Below are 21,500 nucleotides of genomic sequence, written 5' to 3' on the forward strand. Positions count from 1 at the left end.
TGGAATTTATCATTTCTATACCACTTTTTATTGCGGGCAGCTCAAAGAGAGGGGCGACATCTGCGCGAGAAAGAAGAAAACGCACAAACACTGATGTTCATTTAAAGATATTCATTAAAACAGAAGACGGCAGGTACACAACTGACTGTGTCTGCGTGGCAGCATCCAAAGCCCCTGTTATCTGACACTGCATTAAGAATGTATGACTGAGATTTTCATATAATGTGTGTCATATCACAAAGTGACAGGTTTTCCAATTGTCCAATAATGATCTATTTGCCAATTCAATATGACTGAAGAAGAGACGGCAGGCGGGCGTAAAATGAATAAAACATTGAATGGAGGGATCGTGACAGTTCCATTTCAATCTCTCCTTGCCTCTCTAGTAAAGTCTCTTAGAAGACTTCTGTGCAATTGGGGTAAAACCAGCACTTGGACGGCTGCCTGAGTGTGTATGCACATTGCATTTTTCTGTTCTCTTTATCTCACACTAGACGCCTACGATGCACTACTTTCACAAGCAAAGCTAACGTCTTCTCGCATCTGCTCTCCTGTTTGTTAAGATAGTTTACTGGCAATATCCACGCTGGCTGCTACTCATTCTGTCTATCCACGGTTAATTAGTTAATGCCACCGGCGCTAAATATAAATATAAGATACAAATGTGACCCTCTTACGTGCAAATATAAAATAGAGGAGAGTGAGTTGGGGGTGTTTGTGTATCTTTATGATAGCTATTATCAAGTCTTCAATAAAAGGTGTGATCATCTAATTGGATACAAAATACAAAAATCAGTCTGCAGGGAAATGAAGAGACGTGTGGCATGTTCCCTTTTAAACTTTTTTTTTTTACTTTATTATGCAGGTTTGAAATAAAAGAAGCATTGTGACAGGAACTGATGCTGCTGGCAAGGAAAGAAAAAAGCAGCATCCAAAATATAAAAAATAACAAATAATCATTGTCGTAATCATCATCATCATCATCATCATCATCATCATCATCATTATATATCAAACCAAAGCAAAAAAAAAAAAGAAAAGTCAAATAAGAATAAAAATACACCTCCATTGTAAGAAGCAAAGTGATCTATTTTTTTTCATAAATAAGAAAACCTGTCAAACAGCTGATGAGCAACTAGCAAAAAAAAAAAAAGTACTGATAACCATTTCAAATATTTATCAATACTGGCTTTACAAATAAAATAACTACAGTTGGCAGGTTTTATTTAGTTTTTTTTTCTTTTACACAACTTTAAATGTTATTGTCTTGCAGCAACTAAAACTGAAATTCTGCTACACAGAAGAGATAAAAACGAGATGTTTTTGTCAGCAAAATGCATTTCTGTTAATCACACAAAAGTTAAAAACATGAGATCAACACAACCAAACACCAACCAGAAACTTATAAAAAAAAAAAAAAAAAAAAATCACTGTTAACATGGATGTGATGGCTCCGTTCACGTACTGCAGTTCTTCATTTCTGCATGTCGAGGAGACAACATCGACATTTTGGTCAAATAACAAAACAAAAGTGTGTATGAGGGGGGGCGAAGGGGGCACGCATTCTGAGGCAATAATTTCTCCTCCCCACCGCCACCTGAAATTTTTACATCTCATTTTATCTCGCAGCGTTTTCTTTTCTGTCTCTATGCTCTGGATCTTTTCACCTGGCTCTTTCCATTTAATGATCTGCAGGACATATATTGTGTATTCGGTTTGAGATTGAACTTTATTGGAAAAAAACACACCAGTGAGCACAGATTTAATGCAAGAATGAAAGTGTGAAATACTCCTCTGAAATCCAGCTGCACAAGGCTGTTAAAATTCACAAGAAAGACTCAAACACTGAGACACTCGCACACACACATACACACACAAGTGAGTGCCTCTGAACACACACACACACACACACACACACACACGTACATACTCAACTGCTCACGTCATGAATGTGGTACATTCTATCGTTCAGACATACACTCACACTCATACAATGACATACATGTACTATTAAAGAAGGAACAAATCTAGCCAGACTTCCAATCCCCAATTTGATCCCATAAAAGTGATATTTACAATCACACTGTGACAGCTCAGTAGACCTCTACAGGTCTTTAATATTAAAAAAAAAAAAAGTTTTCTTTTTTTTCCCCATCCAAAATTTGTGGTTGATTCTTCAGGCCCGTAAGCGAAGCTACCGTAACATCAAGGCCTATGCTGAACGTACTAGGAGTTAATATTTCTCTACATTACAGGGCCCATCACTTTTTGGCAAAACAAAATAAATGAACAAAAAATAAAAAAAAAACTACAAAGAAAATATGATGAAATTAACGATGACAATAAAAAGTAAAATATTTTTGAAAGCAAGAAATAAATAAAACAGCATCAACAACAATAGAAAAAACATAAAGGAAAAAAATGACAGAAATGGAGATAGTATATCTATTTTTTTTTCTTTTCATTCTACTTAAAGCTGGATGGGGTCCCTGAGGGGACTTTTGATGGTGACACACAGGAGGAGCTCTACAGCCTGACCTGCATCAGATAGGGCTTATAGACACACAAATCAGGAGGAGGACGAGGAAGGGATGCATCGTAAGTGCTTTGCAAATTTAAACAGCGAGGGGACTGCTAATACAATAAGTGGTACAGACAGTAGTCACCTAGTCAAAAAATGATCACAAAATCTATGAACTGAGAAAAAACAAAAGTTACTTTGAGAAACAAAAAAGATGTTGGTGACAGTTTTTGAGAGGCTGAATGTGTATGTGTGTATGCATGAAACTGTACGTTATGAGTACTGGATTTAAGTGTGTGCATNNNNTTGTCAGCAGAGTAAAACCTTCAGTTTCAGGTGAGGTAGAGTGGCTTGTCCCTGCCTATCATGCTGCCACTGTAAGACAACAAGAAAAAACAAAGCAAAAAAGAAACAGAACAACAAATTAAACACCAAGTAAAGATTCAGAAAGAGAAAAAAAAAGTGCAACAAAAAAGCATTAAAATGGGAAATTTGTATGATTAATTGTAAATACATTCATTTCCTGGTTGTCACAGATTCATTTGTCTTAGTTTCTTGCCTGCTAATAAAATATTCATTATATCCGAACTTGAACAGAACTAAAGGCTTTTTTAACTCAGAGCTGCAGGACAGCACATCCCTTTGAAGCATTTAGTACTTAAGAGTAAAACCAGGGTTTAAAACATCTGTTTTTTTACTACTGCCTGACAAAGACTTCACTATTACTTTTCCAACTGTCTCCCCTGTCTTTCTACAATGGCGTTGACAGTTTTCACCACCTTTTTTGCAAAAGCAATGACTAAGACATCTATGTGAATATATATTGTATATTTCTTTCTAAGGGAATTTTTGGTTTAAGACTTGGCTCAGACTGCATTTATCTGACACACGCAACCAGAAACCCTTAAATCAAAGAAATGTATTCACTGAGTAAACACATCGAACAGCAGATCACAATGTCTGTTTGAGGCAGATTGGTCTGACTCAACTTCAAATGTTAAAACATGATTTGATGAATCTGTCCACACTGACCTGCAGTGGTTGCCACACTCCCGATTGCAGTATTCACCATCCCACTCATGGGTCTGAGCCACTCCAGCTCCTGGACCCGGGCCGGGGGCTCCTGGAGACTGAGATCCTCCGATGCTCTTCTGGTACTCTGACTGAAGGTGGGAAAAACCCTAAAGGAAAGAAAAACAACCAGAGAATTAAACCATCTTTAAGCAGCAACATTATCATACCACATGCCCCCGTTTGTTTCTGTACCTGCTGCCCCGGAGGTGGGGAGTGAAGAGAGGCCTGAAGCCCCATCTGGTGGGAGATGATTGGCTGGGACTGGACCTGCTGCATGCGGATAGGCTGGTTGAGGAGCGAGCTCTGGTGCAGGGAGAGCTGCTGGTGGGGGTGAAGTGGTGGGCTGATCTGGAAGGAGGAAGGTGGAGAGGCACTAATGCTGGGCAGCATCGGTGATTGGCTGAGCGTCTGCGACAGAGTGTGGCGAGGGGCGTGTCCTGCGTAGCTCTGCAGGTCAGTGAGAGGGAAGGGCCCAGGGCCCAGGTATGGTGATGACGGCTGGGGGGGAGGTGGCACACTGTACAGGGGCGTGTTGGCTGTCATCATATGTGGAGAAGCCTGACTTGTTTGGGCTGTTTTTGTCTCCACTGGGTCATTATATGTCTGAAAGAGGGACAAAACCAACAAAAAGTTACACTTATAACAATACATTTCTAAATTAACATGAATGAAACACTAGATTCTACTTTATAGATTAGAAATCTAATTGTGTTTACTCTGTCTAGACGTTTTTTTGCATTTCTGATCATTAAAGCTACTTGTGTTTTCATTGTCTTGGTAAATTTCTATGTACATTTATAATAGAACTTGTGCACCTCCCCTTGAACTGTATTCCGCTCCAAAAAAAAGCAGTCAGTGGTGGGTGACTTTAGGCAGTTGCAGAACTTTTTAGACTGAGAGTGCTCCTATTAGCTGCACAACTGCAGATGTGTGTGAGCACCCTCAATTAATAGCATAAAAATAATGCAGGAGAAGTTGTTATTAAAGCATTGTCAACAAAACTGCAAAGCAAATCCCCCCCCAAAAAGAACAGGCTTATTAAAATGTCTTTTTCTTTGAGCTGCTAATCATTTTAGGATTTGCTTTGTTGTAATTCTGTATTCAATCTTTCCAACAATTAAAAGAAATAGACTTCATGCAGTCGAGCAAAAGCAAATATGCGGTTCTGCACACAACAATTTGCACACATTGCACTTGCTTGTAATTGGCAGCAGACATTTTTTCCACAATTACTGATAGTTTGCATATTATAAATACAAAAACAAAACATGACATAACCATAACTTCAAAAACTTTTATTTAATATGAAAAATTGGTATTTATGACATTTTATACTCTTAACTAATTCTATACAATTCTACTAAAGACCATAAAGTGTGTTAAACTTTGTGGTTTAGTGTTTTTGTGCATCCTCTAAGTATTTATCTTTAATTGTTAATTAACCCCACACAACCACCTCAGCACTCACATACACACATCTATTTTCCAAGTTTTCCTGTTTCACTTTCTTTCAAAGGTATAAGTATGAAATACATCTAGAGTTTCTCATTAGCTGTCAGAGTGGCTGAGTTGATGTGTGGGGGTCTGCTATTTAGTAATGGCTCACATCTATCCAGCCGAATCCCTGAAATAATCAATGGGACAGGATGAGGGAATGGATAAGCCAGAGGGACAGACACATTTGCAGGGTCAAGTGGAAAATGAAATACAGAAGAAATGAGGTGAAGGAAGAAGGGGAAGAGTGAGATGATAGGTTTGATACGTTGAGGCTTATTTTTAAGTGGATTTTCAACAACGGCGTGGAAGTGTTTCTCATTGTCATCTGTTTAAGAGGATTAGAATAAAAATAAGATTTGTAAAATTTTGTTCATACTCCTACTTTCTCTTTAAACTTATGGAGTTTTGGGGATTCAAATGAACACAGAAGAAGGGCTAATGGCATATAGGAGATTGCAATCAAGGTTTTTTTTTTTCTTTCCCTCTCTAACAAACTAACAAGTGTTACAAAACAAAAGGGCAACAGGTGCACACTGAGGATGTAAATCCCTCAAATGAACCTCCAATTACCTCCAATTCCACCCACTCCAATTCACTCTGAAAAGACTACTTTATTGGCGATTAAAAAAAAAAAAAGAAAGAGTCATTTTGAAGGATGAGGTTCAGTTCTGCTGCTGAATGTGAGTGAAAGAAGGTTTGCAGGTTTATTTTTGTCAGTCAGATTTTTGACTACCGGCATATGGCATCAATCAAGCCTCTGTATAGAATGCCTTGAATGTCTAATCGCACTAGAGACAAGAGATGAGAATAGTCTTTTGAGTTGAAAGTACGCCACAGTGAAGAGGCTGATGAATTAACTATTCATGCCTTAATCAAGGTGCTTGTTTTTCGCCCATGAGCACGAGAGGAAGCGTAGCGTCGCGTTCAGGGGAGGAGGAATGGAGGGCGAGGGGGAGGAGCTTGGTATATGCTAATGCAATTTAGAGTTGAACATGATGAACAAAGCAGAGAGACAGAAATGAAATGCTGCGCACCCACAGACTCAAGCAGCTCTGGTACTGTTGCAGCTATTGTCAAAGCCATGCAGACATGAAGCATTTGCAGTGTGGTTTGCCTATTTTTTTAAAAAAACAAACATTGATAAATGAATGTTAATACTCTGGGCATCAAAGAGAGAGCAGCGAATGTGAGCAAACCTCAGCCAACACATTAGTGGCCCACCAGGGAAGAACGAAGTACCAGGAGGACAGCAAATGACAGGTAATGTCCACTCCTGCTCTTACTTGTGCACACAGATGAGCTCACACACAGATGTGCACTATTACTTTTCATTTCTCCCCAGGATACAAATTGGGTGTGTTTGAGGCCTAATTTACTCTGTTCTCTTTAAAGCACACACATAGTGTCTCTCATTCACACATATATTTACATATTAACTGATAAATGCTTATATATACATAATATATATATACATTTAGTACGCATGCATACTAAAACCCTTTGTGCAGTTTGTAGAGCTTTTCCTTGAAATGAAAGCGAGAGGAATTCTGTCTAATTTATCATCCCATATATTGCTGCTGACCCATGTATATCAAAGATGTGACCCCTGCTGTTACCTTGGAAACCAGACTGGCTCTGTAGGCGGCCAAGGCTTTCAGGTACTCCTTCTTAGCAGCCTCTGTTTTCCTCTTGTAGCTCTGCAGGAGCAAACACAACAACAACAATGTTTGATTACAAGCTGATGCCAAAGGCTAGAATGAGTCTGTCTTCCACACTGACTGATGTGGATGAAATTTTGGGAGTCACAGTGGTGATGAAAAACATTTCACATACATTCACTTCACAATTATCAGGTCAAGGAGACTTGAACATTTGCATGATGTTGATGCATATGAATCATTTGCTTCTTGGAAAGTCTAATTCAAACCAAAATGAAATGTCAAGAAAGATTGCGCACAATAACTTGAAAATAGAAGCACAGTTAAACGAGGACTGAGACCCTGTTTGTCACTTTGTGTACTGCTTTTCAGTCTTCTCCTCTATTAAGGCCGTTGCTCATCTCTTAATCAGAGCTGATGTCCCAGCAAATCATTCAGACGAGAAGGAAAAAGAAATAAAAGAAGTCAAAACAGCGTGAGCAAAAAAGGCAATCTCAAGTCTTCTGAATGAACCTCAAATGATGCGTGGAGACAGGGAATTCAAGTTAATGTCATCACATGTCACTCACAGGCTCTGTATAGCAGCCACTGACTTTTTGATGCAGCAGAAGCAAGTTGCAGAAAGTCCACCCTTAAATCGATAAAGGAGACTCAGATCTCAGCTCGTCTCCGGAGCATTTTAATATGAAGGAAAGCATGTGTTTGTGCGTGAGTGAATGCAGTAGGTAATTACTGATCCTCCACGAGATACTGTCTGTGGCAACATGGGCAGGGTCACTTCTTTCAAAAAGGTGCGGTAGAATAACCATTAAGCATTCATGTGCTGCTAAATGCACATAGGCTGGCAGCCGCTGACACGTACAGTCAATAAACAAACAAACACATAGAACAGCAAACAAACTGGGCTGAAGGCGGATACAATCTCTTGCTCAAACAGCTGATGTTTATCCTCTCCCTCATCTCTGTTTACAATATTACTATCATCATTTTCATTATATATTTTAAGACATTTTGAAACAAGATCAAAATGTCAAACAATAAACTTTAAAACAGTCCAGATTTTCCTGAATAAAAACTGTTAAAAATGTCCCCCCTCACCTCTTAAACCCTCACGTGTACTACAATAACCCAAACTACTCCCAGCAGCGTTAATTTCAAATTAATTTAACACAGCTAATGAGTCGAGCAATGGTAGATACTTTTAAACAAATTACCATGCCTAAGGATGCCTAATTATTCCAAAGTGAGTGCATTCATTAGCGGTTGAAGCCGTCAAAGGCTGCAGGTCAGTCTGAATTAAAAATAACAAAGCTGAGAGGAAGAGAGCATATGCCTCCATCGTAATCCTGACATCGAGGTGTCCCGTCTGAATTAGCCCCTAATTGTACCTTAATGAATTGTCCTTGTTTGATAACCGGTTAATTACAGGAGACAATAACCCTGCGCCCTGCTGACACTGAAGGGAGTGATTACCCTGCAAATGTAAGACCGAACGATCAGAGGATAAGGAGGAGGAGAAGGAGAGGGTAAAAATGGGAAGTGGAGACAGAGGAGAATTGGTAAAAGGGAAAAGACGCAGAATAAAAACAATAAAATACATGTGAATGACACAAAAAACAGGCTGCAAAAATACAAACAAAAACAGAACTGTTGACAACATGAATTTAATTTTCGAGTGCTGTGTTTAAATAAAGTGACAGCGTTCTGTTCCTTTTTAATTTTTTTTTTTTTTTTAATCTCTGACCTTTCACTGGTACTCCAATCCAAAACACAGACTCAATTAAATAAAGCTAAGGTTTCTCCTCCCTCCTCCCCAAACCCATTATCACTGTTCTGTCACACTGCTGTTAAAACTGAAAATTGATCTTAATCTCGAATAACAAAAACCAAAAAAAAAAAAAATGTTCTTCTGTGTTTCTGGGGCAGCTTTAACACGTAGTCACCTTGAGGAATAACACAGCGCTAAAAAAAATGCATTGATGTTGCACTATAAAGCACAGGCTTTTAGAAATAATAAAAAATAGCTGTGTTTTATTAATAAAAAAAATAAAATGTGAACACAAGAATGAGTTTAAAAACAGACTTTGTTCTGCTGAGCTCAAGGACAGCACTTGAGATACAAAACAAAACAAGCAAAGTGGGGGGGAAACACACTGATGCTCAACTAAAAGAATCACAAGCAGAAAACAAATCAAAATGCTGAAACTTCTGATCTATTCTTCAACAAAAAATAAAATAAAATTAAATAAAATTAAAAAAGCTGTTTTCACTGCATTTATGGGAATTTCTTTCTCTGCGTGGTATGTTTAAGGAGGGCTACAGGTAATTGGAAACAGGAGTCACGATCTAGTTAAAACAAAGCTGTGTATAGGGGGAAGGCTGTGTTTACATTCTGGTGCTCCTGCAAGGCTCCAGAGGGTCTGACTGTGACATTATAGAAACACACCTCAGTCGTTCTGCAGAGGTGATGTGACAGGCGACGTTGGAAAGCAACGTGCAACAGAACAAGATGTTTAAATTCAGTGCTGAATGTGTTCGAAATGAATTTCACCACAACATTACTGAAAAAGGTGCACTTTTATAAGTTTACAGCACGGTAAAAAAGCAAAGGCTGCAATTTAATGCCTTTAACGAGTATTAACATGCACTAACTAAATTGATTCTATTCTGTAAATACACTGTTGTCAAGTTTATCCATTTGTTGTGCTGTAATAAATGACAGTGCTAGTCTGTAGTAATAATTAGAGTAATCACAGGGTTACTGCCTAGACAGAGTGCTACATTTCATTCTATAATGAATCATTTACCTCAAGTTAATTATGTGTCCTACGAGGTGGCACGTTTGATTAAACACATGAATGCACAAACAAATAATAAAAAAAAAAATAGCTGCAGAGTAGCACACAAAATGAGAGGATATTTCATGGCATTTTATTAGTTCTCTTTCTGTTTTCAGGTTCAACTGTGAGGAATAAATGCATTTCTGATGAGAGCAAAACAAGCAAACAAACAAACAAACAAACAACAACAAAAACTAAGGTTTAAAAGAACCCAGTACACAAAGGGTTAAGAAACACAAACAATAACATTTCTGGAGCAGATGTCCTTGAGGGAAAACCAAGGACAAGGCAATTGCTAATCTTGTATTCCCAGCATGATCAAATCACCAGGCAACAGATATAAATAAAAGGACAGGAAATGAGGAATTCACATTCAAGGGTGTCAGTAGCGAAATGAAGATTCATGGTGAAGAGCCCTGGCGAAGGCGGCAAAAATTAACTGCAAATAAAAGGGACAGCCGGGCTCCAAAGTCCAGCGTATAAAGTAGGTTTGGTGGGAGAAAAAGACACATGCTGGATGGGGGTCTGGTAGATGGTGGCTGTGTGGAGAATGGGCTGCACTTTGTCATAGAGACAGGTGCTTTTATTTGACACCCAACAGGCTGTGCCCTGACTGGATATTCTAAAAATATGAGTCTGTGCATGATCATCAGACTGTCTCGTTTTCCCTTCATTTCACACCATCATTTGTTACCACAAACACACAGATACCCATTTGACTCTGTTGGCCTGGAATGTTCAAATGAAATTGAAACTGGGCTTCATTGTGGAATCAATAAGCTGCAGTAAATGCGAAAGCCGTTTTAAATGCACAAGTTGGGCTGAAATAAAATCAAATTCAGGTAATTATCACTCCACTGCTAACAGCTAAAAACAAATTTTCACTTCCTTCAATAAGCATGAATCCCTATTTGATTCAGCTTCGAGGACATCTAATCACATAGAAAGGAGCTACATGACTCTCATTTTAGTAAAAAAAAAGATTTTCCCACTGTAATGCAACCTATTTAACCTTGATAAATAATGTTCCTGTATTTTTATTTTTTATTGAAAAAGCTGCGAACAAAACTTTAACATTTCTCCAAGTAAAGTCTTTGGAAGAGTAAATATGTAAGAGATCTCTATAGGACTGCACAATATTAGGAATCCATGCAGTTGTAAGATTATTGTTGAATATTGCAAAAACAAAATTAGCTTCAATAACCTGACTTTTTTTTCCTGTCATCACAGGATTAACTACACCTGTATTTTAGCATTTTACTGTCATCCAAATCAGCTGTGGGCATTTCCAGTAGTAAGACTGGGAAATATAATATCAGCATGCAGTTTGTTTCAGCAGTTTTTGTAGCCATTTTTTATGCACATTGATAGTGTGATAACAATACATTTTTAGATTTACTGTGCAGCCCTGAATCTCTAACATATTAAACATATCATCCTAAAAAGTTATAAAAATGTCAGTGTTATGTTTGAAAGATTCTTTCCGTGTTGTAAAATGGCAAAAAATGTCAAATCACATTACAGTCAAACTCCTTTGTTCTTCAAGGTCAGATTGTACGCATTTGTTATGTTATATTATAATGATCTTTTTGTGAAAAAGTTATTTGTCGGGTAATTGTTTGTACCAGGTCAATAAAGTATATTTTATGTATCAAATGTGCTTTAAATTAAAGAAAATAAAAACAAGATTTCAGTTTTAAAGAAAACTTTGTGTTCTCCTTTCAAAGGTTTTCCAGCCTTACTGTAAGGTAAAAATTAGTTTATGCTGAACCCCAGACTTAACTGAATGCATGTGAAATATTTTCAAAATGTGTACACAAAGAGTGTTAAAGTACCTGTTTCTGCTCCTCTCCCAGGCCGTCCCACATGGAGGCGACTATTTTTGATACGTCTCCGAAGGTGGCGTTAGGATTTTGTCCTTTGATGTGTGCCTGGGTGTCTCTGAAGAACAAGGCGTAGGCTGACACAGGCTTAGTGGGCTCATTAGGATCCTTCTTCTTCTTCTTTTTCTGGGGTTTGGGCTTGGGCTTCATCATCTCCGAAGACGGCCGCTTCTCAACCGTCATCTGGAAGAGCATCAGAGCAAACAAAACAACAAAACAGCTTATTGACACTGAAAACGCATCTACCAATTCCACATACATTACCAAAAAAAACCACACACATAATGAATAATTGCTTCTCTGATGAATGCTTATAACACTGGGTCCAGGTGAAGCGTGTAAACTTCATTAACTCCATAATTTGATTTCTTTGTTCAATAACCACTGTTTGAATATTGCAGCAATGTTTCACTGACAGTACCGTTTTCACACACAGCCGGTATCGAAAGAAGCCCCTTTTTTCCTGCCACACTTTTTCAAAAATATCTAGTGCTAGTTGAATTTATCAAACCTTTTCAAATCTTTATTTTGCAGTTGCTCAGCAAGTAATAAATTCTGACTTTTCATGCCAGGGGTGAAAAGAATTTTAAATCGCTTGATGTATCTTCTCTGGCTTTGATGTGGTCTCAGAATGAATTGGAGAGAGCAAATGGAATTACTTACTGATAGGAGAGATGGTAATCATTTTTATTCACATACGCCATGAGAAGCCTGGCAGATATGTATAGGCAGGGAAATGTATTTTTATTTTAGACTAAAGGATCCTTTACTCATACTATATCAGTGCGAATAACAGCTAAATACATGGATGACTCTAAAACACTAAGGAAATGTCACATTTAATCACACACTTATTAGTCTTCTATGTTAGAATGAAGAAGATGAATGTAGATAATGAGTTGTTGACAATTTCTTTAGGCAGTTTTACAGATTCTATTTAAACAAATGACTGATTTAAAGGAGCCAGATGGAGCAACAATGACAGAAATGGATAGGAGTGGCTAGAATTGTTATGCTTTTGATCATCTCACCTACACGGTTCTCATATTTCTGAATTAATTATTTGTAAAATAACAAGGGAAATAAGCAAATTAGCAAACACAAGATGGTAGAAATGGATTTTCACATATTCCCAAATCAGCAATAAGAATGAAATTTGTCTTTAAAGGTTGTACTATTTTCAAATATTCACAGGAGTTTCAAATAATCATTCTTTGAAATGATGGTTATGTTTTGAATCTGCAACTCTGTGCTAAATAAATACAACTAAAAAATGCAAAAACTGAAGCTAAACACCTCAATCAATCAAACTTTGAACTCAGCATCTAAAACTACCTTCAAATGTGACACCACATTGTGCCACTTGCACGAAGACAAAAGAAATAACAGCTTTGACTCCAATTCCAGCAAGATTACATTTGAAATTTTCAAGCAACCAAACAGCATATGCTTTCTGATCCCTGAATTCCTTCTCAACTCAACACTTTACGTAACATGTGAACCATCTAAGAGGCGCTGCCAAGCCCTAGCCTTCATCTCCACTACTACAGGCCGGACAAGCCACATCAGTACCTTCGAATGAGGATCTGTCTCCTCTTCCTGATTGGAGCTTGAAGGGGAGGGTGTGGCTGATTTACTTCCGGGAGGTGAGGGGGAGCCATGAGGCAGTGCACTCCGGCTGACCTGAGGGTTTAGCTGGGACAGTGCACTCATGGGGTTAGGCAGTATCGGAGGTGAGCTGTTTATCAGGGGGTGGTTACGGGCGGGATCGTAATGAGCGCCGTCAGGGTGCTGGTGATGGTGTTGCTGTTGGTGGTGGTGCAAAGCCATCTCCTGCATCTGGGGTGAGAGAAGAACACCAGCTTTACTATCTTCTCTACTCAGAATAATAAGATGTTGCCAATCAGCCAAATATTTAGAGGTGGAGATGACATTTTTAAATTTGAGAAAATATGCATATGCACTGTATTAAATGTGAGCAAAGAAATATGTCCTAAAAAACAATGCCAAAGAAAAAAAAAAGAAAAAAACTCTTACAGGTGTCATTGTTGACAAGAGTAGGGATAAGACAGCTTTTCTATCCACTATTATTTCTCAGAAAACATGATTGCTACCTTCACACCTGGTCTTTACCATCCAAACGGCTCAATAATAAATCTGTCTTTTATCTGCTTTCTCACAGTTTTGATTAGCAATTTTCCTGTTTTGTTTAGCAGTGTGACTCCATAAAACCCAACCACACTGTAAGTGTTTCTTTGAAGAACAAATAAAGAATGATCCATAAATGATTAAAATTAACAACTGTTCTTCAAAAAAAATACTCAATTTATTTTCAAACAAAAACCCAAACATAATAGATTCAAATAGACTTGATTGTGACCATACACTCTCATTAGTTCTGTAGTTTAAACTAGATAAAAACAACAAATTTCAGATTATTTGCTTGTCTTGACTGTCTTTACTATTTCTTTGCTGTTTGATTTCTTCTTTTTTATTGAATGCTGCCATGAAAAGTGGGAGATAATGTAACTGCCTATGTGTGTGTATGTGTGTGTGTGTGTGTGTGTGTGTGCATGTTTGTTTGTCTGTCACGTTAACAAAATATCTCATGAATCACTAAACAGAATTTTAAAGACACCCTCCAGGAAGTAATCATTGGATGTAAATCTACAAATGATTCATTTTTGGAGTCACCACAAGTCAAGATGGCTGCCACAACCAATGGACCTTCAAAAACACAAAAACAACACACACAACTCAGTCAGTCAGTTTCACAAATTTAAAACTAAAATGTGTTGTGGTAGTACCTGAAGTCATCCTCAACACAGATTCTGAACATTACAGATTGTTTAAAACGTCGGCTTTAACTGCTGGAGTCAGCCGTTTCTGTATGTTAGCAAAATACCTCATGAATCAGGAGACATATTAGAGGATTTCTCAGAAAATAATCATTGTATGCACATCTACAACTAATTAAAACCCAGTTCAAGATGGCTGCCACTGCTAGTTGACCTTTAAAAATACTAAGCTAAAATCTGTAGCTGAGAGTCTTTTCCTACATGCTGAGTGCTGACAGATTGTGTGATATCTTACAATATCACACACAACTGCTCTCAATGCTATTTTGGCCTATAACTTATAACGATTTTTCAACAGAAGATGATCTTGGCTTAAGATTTTGGCATTACGGGGGCAGGCAATCTGTACTCTTCAAAAAAATGCTAGGTGTTAGTTTTATTTGTATTCTTCTCATTTAGTTTTTCTTTCAGTTTTTTTTATTTTTTTTATTTTATTTCTCATATGACTGCTCAAGCCAATCCTCAAAAGTCAAAATATCAGCATCACTCAGTATGCCTAAAGTCCAAAAACTCACAAGAAAGTTTGATTAATTTGCATTGAGTTTTTGCATTGGAAAAAGAACACAGTGAAAGCTGTCAGAACCATCTCATGAGAAGCATTTTTGTGAACTTACAAGATCAAACCAAAAGTCAAAAAAGGAGCCCTTCCAAACTTTACAGAGACCAAAAGGTCTGCAGGTAGATTGATCCTAAAGCCAGAATCCCTGGCGACATGCTGCTTCAGAGAAAAGACCACTAAGATTCTGAATCAAACTCTTCCATCAATCGTCCAGCTTGTTAAACTATTGTGAAAGGTCTCTTAAACATAGTATCAGTTGCCCAGTAGCAGTGATGTTATTAGACAGTGTCTCTACTGTAGAGTTAGTTGGAGGAGGAGAACATAGACATTTACTGGGTTTACTGTTTACGCCTCATCAATTCAAAGCATTGTTATGAGTTGCATGTATTCTGTTTTATTCATGTATGAAAGGGCAGCAGCTGTCCAACCGGGTTTTGTAAGGTTGACGAAAAGTCTGTAATAAAGGACAAACTCTGTACCAGTCAGGCAGTGAGTTATTCAGAGTCCTTCTGCTGTTCTAACTATGCTGTCCTAACCACTGGACGCAATCGAACAGTTACAAGCGGCTGGTTTCAATCCAAAAGAGTTTTTGCTAACTCAAAATACAGAGAAAAAAGTGCCTTCCTAAACTCATTGAAGCTTTGTCTTTGCTCATGACTTTGAGTGGCTGACAAACTGTCAATCATCATCTATTTATTCAAGAAAGAAGTGGTTCCCCCCACTAGCTGTGCTCCAATGAATGAGACAGTAGATCATTCTTATTCTTTCACTGCGTTTTCACTTCCTATGTAATAGTTAAATATTTACAACATGCCAGTGGTTGTTATGAAAAAAAAGTGATTATTGTGGCGACAGAACTAACACAAACTCTGAGTCAGTGTCACAAAAAGGTTAGCATCTTTACGCTCATTTTGTTGGTATGTTTACAGCCACAGCACACAAATGTCACAAATGTATATTGTTATATAGTAGTTAAAGCAAAACAAGTTAATTGGGAGTAAATTAAAAATTGAGTTAAAATGTGGGTACAAGCCTAAATGCCTAAACTGACCTAAAAAAGACTCAATAGTAGATAAAATATATTAAATGCATGTTCATTATAATACATTTTTCCTAAATCAAATAAATTTTAGTTTCATATTTGGATAAATATGACAACAGACATCTCAAGAGATAAAAAACTGGTCTTTTACAGTCAGACTTGCAATCTGTGACTCTGGATTTCTTCACAAGGCAACAAATACAACTTCAATTCGGAGATGGAGATGTAATGAATGGTGAAGGAAAACTTCAGTTCCTGCTACTGAAAATAATTCTTAAGAAGCTGGAGCTTTCAGCACCTGGTAAAGCAATCACTAAGTCAATGATATTGATCAACAACCCCATCAGCCCCCTGTAGATATATTATACTCACTGTGTGCAGTGAAGTAAAGAAATGTTACTTAGCGCTACCTTAAACAACGCATTTCGCAACACCTGGGATTACAAATAGAAGCAGAAATGGAGCTCGCAGCTGGACAATGACCCCCACATGGAGAACACGCTTCAATAACTTACAGAGTCTGATTCTCATAAAAGTTCTGCTCTTAGCCATCTTTAATCTTCAATAATAACTATCAAAAGCTCTTCTTTAAGATTTGTGCGGACATAACACAAGCACGGAGCAAAGGATGCTTTTAATGCAGGCACAAATGGGAATGTTTGGTAATTTACAGATCAGAAAGTGATGAGCTTGCATTTGTAAGCTCTCTTAAACATTTATGAGTTAAATAATACATTACACATTAGTGCAGTTCTAAAAAGATCAAATTGAAAGGACTCGAGCATATGAGGTCTTGATAAACATGAGCAGAGGTTCTGAGATGAAGGCTTGGTTCTCTAATCATAATTGGTCCCAGTAGATTGCTAGAATAAAAATGGAGTACAAAGTAATGTTGTGCATAGCTCTGGCCTGCTTTGAAAACTCATAATATTCACACTACATTAGATTCTGCATTTGGCTCAGCAGCTGCTCACAAAAGCCAGCCGTGAACAAAGACATTCCTTTTGCATTTCAAATAACCACGCTGTAACCTCCCCCCATCCATGGAAATCTCCAACTTCCAATCATAATTCAAAACACCATTACTACACTTCTTAAAATGTGGGGAAACAGCACCGGGTAAATAGGTGGTTAGACTACAAAATAAATAAATAAATACATAAACAGCGGCGGAAAATAAAAATAAAAAGAAGGAAATAAAAACCCGTTTATTTTCCATTTTCTATGGACCTGTTTTTTTGAGGGGTTCTCAGAAACCAGGAAGCATTGAAGAAACAATTAATCAAACATGAATGGCCTATCATAGCTATAGCAGATGCATTTCCATAGCAACAGCCTCCAGGCAAAATTGTCACTCTTTAATCTAAGTCTCACCATGTTTAATATAAACAAGAAGGAGACGTGCAAAACAGAAGAGTTTGTGGAATAAAAGGCACTGCTGTATTGTGACAACTTCATGTCAAAATGTATAGATTAAAAGAAAACAATGAAAATACAGGAATCTGCAAATGAATTTCTCATGATGGAGATTGAGGCTGTGATTTTCTCTAAAGTACGAACTGAATCACTTTTTTGTGCAAAATGTCAAAATCTTGATTAGGTAATTTATATTCACTCATATTTTATTGCACCAGTTTTTTTTACTACAACTGCATGTTTAGTTTTACCTGTTGAAGTATTTTAGAAATTAGAAGAATAAACTATTCTACTGCAGATGTGTAGCTAATAAATCCAATTTCTACCGTATTAGTAAAACCAGTCTTATTCCCCACAACATAACTGGTGAACATTATTCAAATCCTTGCCACTGTGATAATGTACTTCTAATAGTCATTCCCATATCCTTTTTGAAAATGTCTCTGAGTGCTTTTAATTGGTGCTTTCACCTGTGTAAGAAAGAAAAAAAGCAAGAGGTTATCACACAGCAGCATCAAGCCTGAGCTAAATAAAGACAGCTGCAGACGGCTGTACAAATATTATGAAAGAATCCAACAAAGGTTGCCGGTTGCCATAGGTACTGTATGCTAATTCCTAATGGTGTCATTCAAAAGGCTGTCCATAAAAGGTGGGAGTGCACAAAGAGCAATGGGCTTTAAATGGTTAGTGCTCTCTCCTTTAGGGATGTACCTCTTGCTAACTTTTTTATAGATTTGTGACAAAATAAATACATTTTTTAAACATTATTTTATCTGCAAATATGCAACATTTAAAAAAATATTTTAAATGAAGGCAATTTTACAGCATTGTAAATAATCTCAAAAGTTGGCAGCTGAAGACAAGGAAGTACAAAAAATACAGAAAGAGTAGAAACAAATAAAAGTCCAAGTGGAAAAATCCATTCCTAAAGTCAGCAATAGGACAGTTAAATATTACTTTTGGTGATGAGCAGCTAGGCAGACCTAAACTGTGATGTAAAGCCAGGAAACTTGAAGTGAGCTTGTTCTTTTGCCTTTGTTACGCCTGTCGTGTTTGTATTCACATCTTGTACATCATAGTCAAATGGGAGTCAAATAACAAAGACTTTCCAATTATGTGTAGCACATTGTGTGAGAGATGGAATATCACAAAGCCATTGTTCCTTTTGCTCCTAGTGACCTTACCTTTGAAATGGTTTCACTGCTGCTCCAATTGCCTGCACCATTTGATTTAGCTAACGGGATTTGACCACCAGCAATAAGATGTGAGAAGAGAGGAGAGGCCTATAATAAACAGCTACAAGGAGAAAAAGGAGAGTTTTGCTTTCAGACTAAAGCTGCTAAACTCTGTGATGTCCTTAAGATTATTATAGCAAAGAGCCGTCTGTTTCATCAGTCAGATTTGATGGTTAATTACTTTGTAAGAATATTGTACTGGCATTATAGAAATGCAGGCTCTAGATGCCACCGAATCAACTAATATGTTTGTCATGTTTTAACAATACTTTTCATTTAAGTGCATCAAAGATTTGGAGCCAATTTTTCTTATCAGATTTGAAATTGTGAATGAAAAGTTGAATTTAATTTTTAATCATGATGCATTTAGGTTTTAATATTGCATGATATTTGTCTAAATTGGATATTGAAGGAACAACACATGCTGATTCTTTTGATCAGCAGAATCAGAAACTTTCTTCATCCCGCCCTGCCCTGTTATTTGAATACATACTTTACTTTGATCGATGTCTCTGTGACTCCTCAGACTTTTCTCGCCACTCACTGCTTGACTGGAGCCATCTTGTTTGGAGTGATGGCTCACTCACACAGGTTCACGGCTGCTATTGTAAAATCAGCCAGCGTTTAATTGAAACAAATGACTATAATAATAGAACATTATCCCTGCAGGCACCCGGCCATGACAGCTTTAATTAGAGGAGCGTTCGAGACTGATCCTTCAAAAGCACAGCCGCCGCGCAACAAGGTGGTAAACACGCCTTTAGGTTGGGAACAAACCCTGCGTCTCACAGCCCTCAAAGCTACTTCTCATTCACCCTGAGGGCAAAGCACTAACAACTCTGTTCCTCAAAGAGCCTTCGAGCCTCCCATCTCTCCCTCCTCCTTCCTTCTCCTCCTCCTTATGCTCTTCGTCTCTGAGTCTCTTTTTCCCTTCATGCATGTCTTTGGTTTATCAAGCTTATGTATGCCCTGGAGGGTCATTTACACAAGCTGAGGAGAATTAATAACAGAGTGGATTCATGAATCATTTGCTACTTATGTATGAAAGCAAAGGGAAAATGCTGTTTCTGCCTTCTTGTGACATCAGACATTTGCTAAGGAGATATGATGAGCAGCGGATGTTTTACACAGGAAAACACAAGTGTTTAAAGCCTTTTTAAAAACTAAACTGTATGTGTTTTAAAAGATATTACAATAATTTCATTAAATAATAAATAGACCATATAGCATATATTTTAGACACGATAACTTTTGATTTACATATCACTGTTATAACTGATAAGCAAATTATCCTTCTATTTAAGTCAGATGTTCTATAAAGTTAGTTGTCACTCTTTATTCTTGTATTTGCAATTGGGCATGCTTTTAAAAAATGAAAACCTACAGGACGATTTACTGGATTTCCTGAATGCAATGTCAATGTCAGAAAAACTGCAATTCATTACTAAAGAGCTGCATGCGAAAATAAAAACTTTATTCCAAAGTCTATAAAAGCAAATCTATATTCTGTTAAAACAAATTTTTTAACTATATAAGTAAAAAACAAACCCATACTCACATATTTGATTTTTTTTACTAAATGTAGAAATCACAAAAGTAAAAATGTAAATTTGTAATCAAAAATAGTTTAATTCAGTTTTATAAAAAGTAATATGTGCAAAATATTTTCTACTTTTTATCAGACTCAAACTCCCCCAGGTCGATAGTGTACTATCTACTAATGTAACCTAATTATCATTTTTTTTCATTTGATTTTAATTCATAACTTTTTTTTGGAGAAAAACAAATTTCTGTGCTACAGGAGGTAAATTATGTGTGTATTTGAAAAAGGGTAGCAACCACAAAATCCTACAGATAACATTTGAGATGCCAAAAACAAAGACAGTACCCATACTTTGTGTTAGAGCTCTTTTTCAGAGGTAAACAAATGTCAGTTTAATTATAATATTCTTCCTATTGTTATTATTAAAGATGAACTAAATTGATGTTTCTGACATTGACTGATATGAGAAAAACTGAACCATTCTGAACATTGCACAGAGTGAATGAGTGGCTGTAAAAAGGCAGCGGTTGATTTGCAGATAGTAATGTCATGATGTCCCCCTCGGCACTGTCCTCCATGTTCCTCATTACTGATAATGTTAGATGGAGCCTCCTTTGCTTTTGTCCCCCACCCCACCATCACCCCAGTTTTCTTTCTTGTTATTTTTTTTCTCTTCTTCTCTTGTTCTTTTTGTGGTCTCTTTCTCTCCCCCTTTCTTGCTCCCTCTCAGCCGGGTGTGTCTCTGCACTCACCTCACAGAGATCAGCGTCAGAGAATCAGAGCCTTGCCTGACATGACATGTAGGAGACGGTTGTGAGGAGCGGCAGGGACACACACTCTTGACAGCAGAAGGCAAGGCTCCTCCGCTGCCACTAATGAGACTCCTGACTGCCGTGTCAAACACACTTTGTGTGCATGTGCGTGTGTATGTGTTCGTACTTGCAAAAAAACGCAGAAGTAATGAACACAAAACAACAAAGAGCACACACATTTTTGAAGAAGCACACAGTGGTATACCGTATATGCCATGCAATTGGAGGTCATGCCAAAGAAATGTATATATGTAAAATTCTGTCAAAACAGAAAGGAGTCGCATCTGAATGAGGTCATTTTCACATTACTATCAAGGTTTGAACTAGTACAGCAGAAGATCCATATAAATGAACTTTTCATTACTTTGCTTACAAAAATATTAGGTTTTTTATGAAGAAAATCCTTTTTTTTTCTAAGGTTTTTCATTATTGATGTGTCACACCAAACACCAAGGTTTGGCTGGAAAATACTTTTTTTTCAAGGACATCTTAGAACAACAAAAGATAAGACCAAAATGCACAAAAGCAGGATTGTGGCTACATAACTTTTTGTTATTGTTTT

General features: G+C 37.3%; 1 protein-coding gene across 3 annotated transcripts in view; it reads right to left on the reverse strand.

Annotated features, from left to right (window-relative positions):
* Positions 1-2,827: 2,827 nt before the first annotated feature.
* The window catches only part of tox2 (TOX high mobility group box family member 2), a 102,068-nt gene continuing 83,395 nt past the window's right edge, over positions 2,828-21,500 (reverse strand). For 2 of the 3 annotated variants that reach the window (XM_037975470.1, XM_017408588.3), the window contains exons 5-10: positions 13,046-13,312; positions 11,426-11,656; positions 6,709-6,789; positions 3,788-4,198; positions 3,554-3,702; positions 2,828-2,896 (exon numbers count right to left, since the gene is read on the reverse strand). In XM_037975470.1, the coding sequence (XP_037831398.1) occupies positions 2,854-2,896; positions 3,554-3,702; positions 3,788-4,198; positions 6,709-6,789; positions 11,426-11,656; positions 13,046-13,312 (1,182 nt within the window). In that variant the 3' untranslated portion in view covers positions 2,828-2,853. The remainder of the gene's footprint in view (positions 2,897-3,553; positions 3,703-3,787; positions 4,199-6,708; positions 6,790-11,425; positions 11,657-13,045; positions 13,313-21,500) is intronic. The other variant, XM_017408591.3, reaches the window with a different exon arrangement.

The sequence above is a fragment of the Kryptolebias marmoratus genome, linkage group LG4, assembly GCF_001649575.2.
Source record: "Kryptolebias marmoratus isolate JLee-2015 linkage group LG4, ASM164957v2, whole genome shotgun sequence".
Classification (NCBI taxonomy): Eukaryota; Metazoa; Chordata; class Actinopteri; order Cyprinodontiformes; family Rivulidae; genus Kryptolebias; species Kryptolebias marmoratus.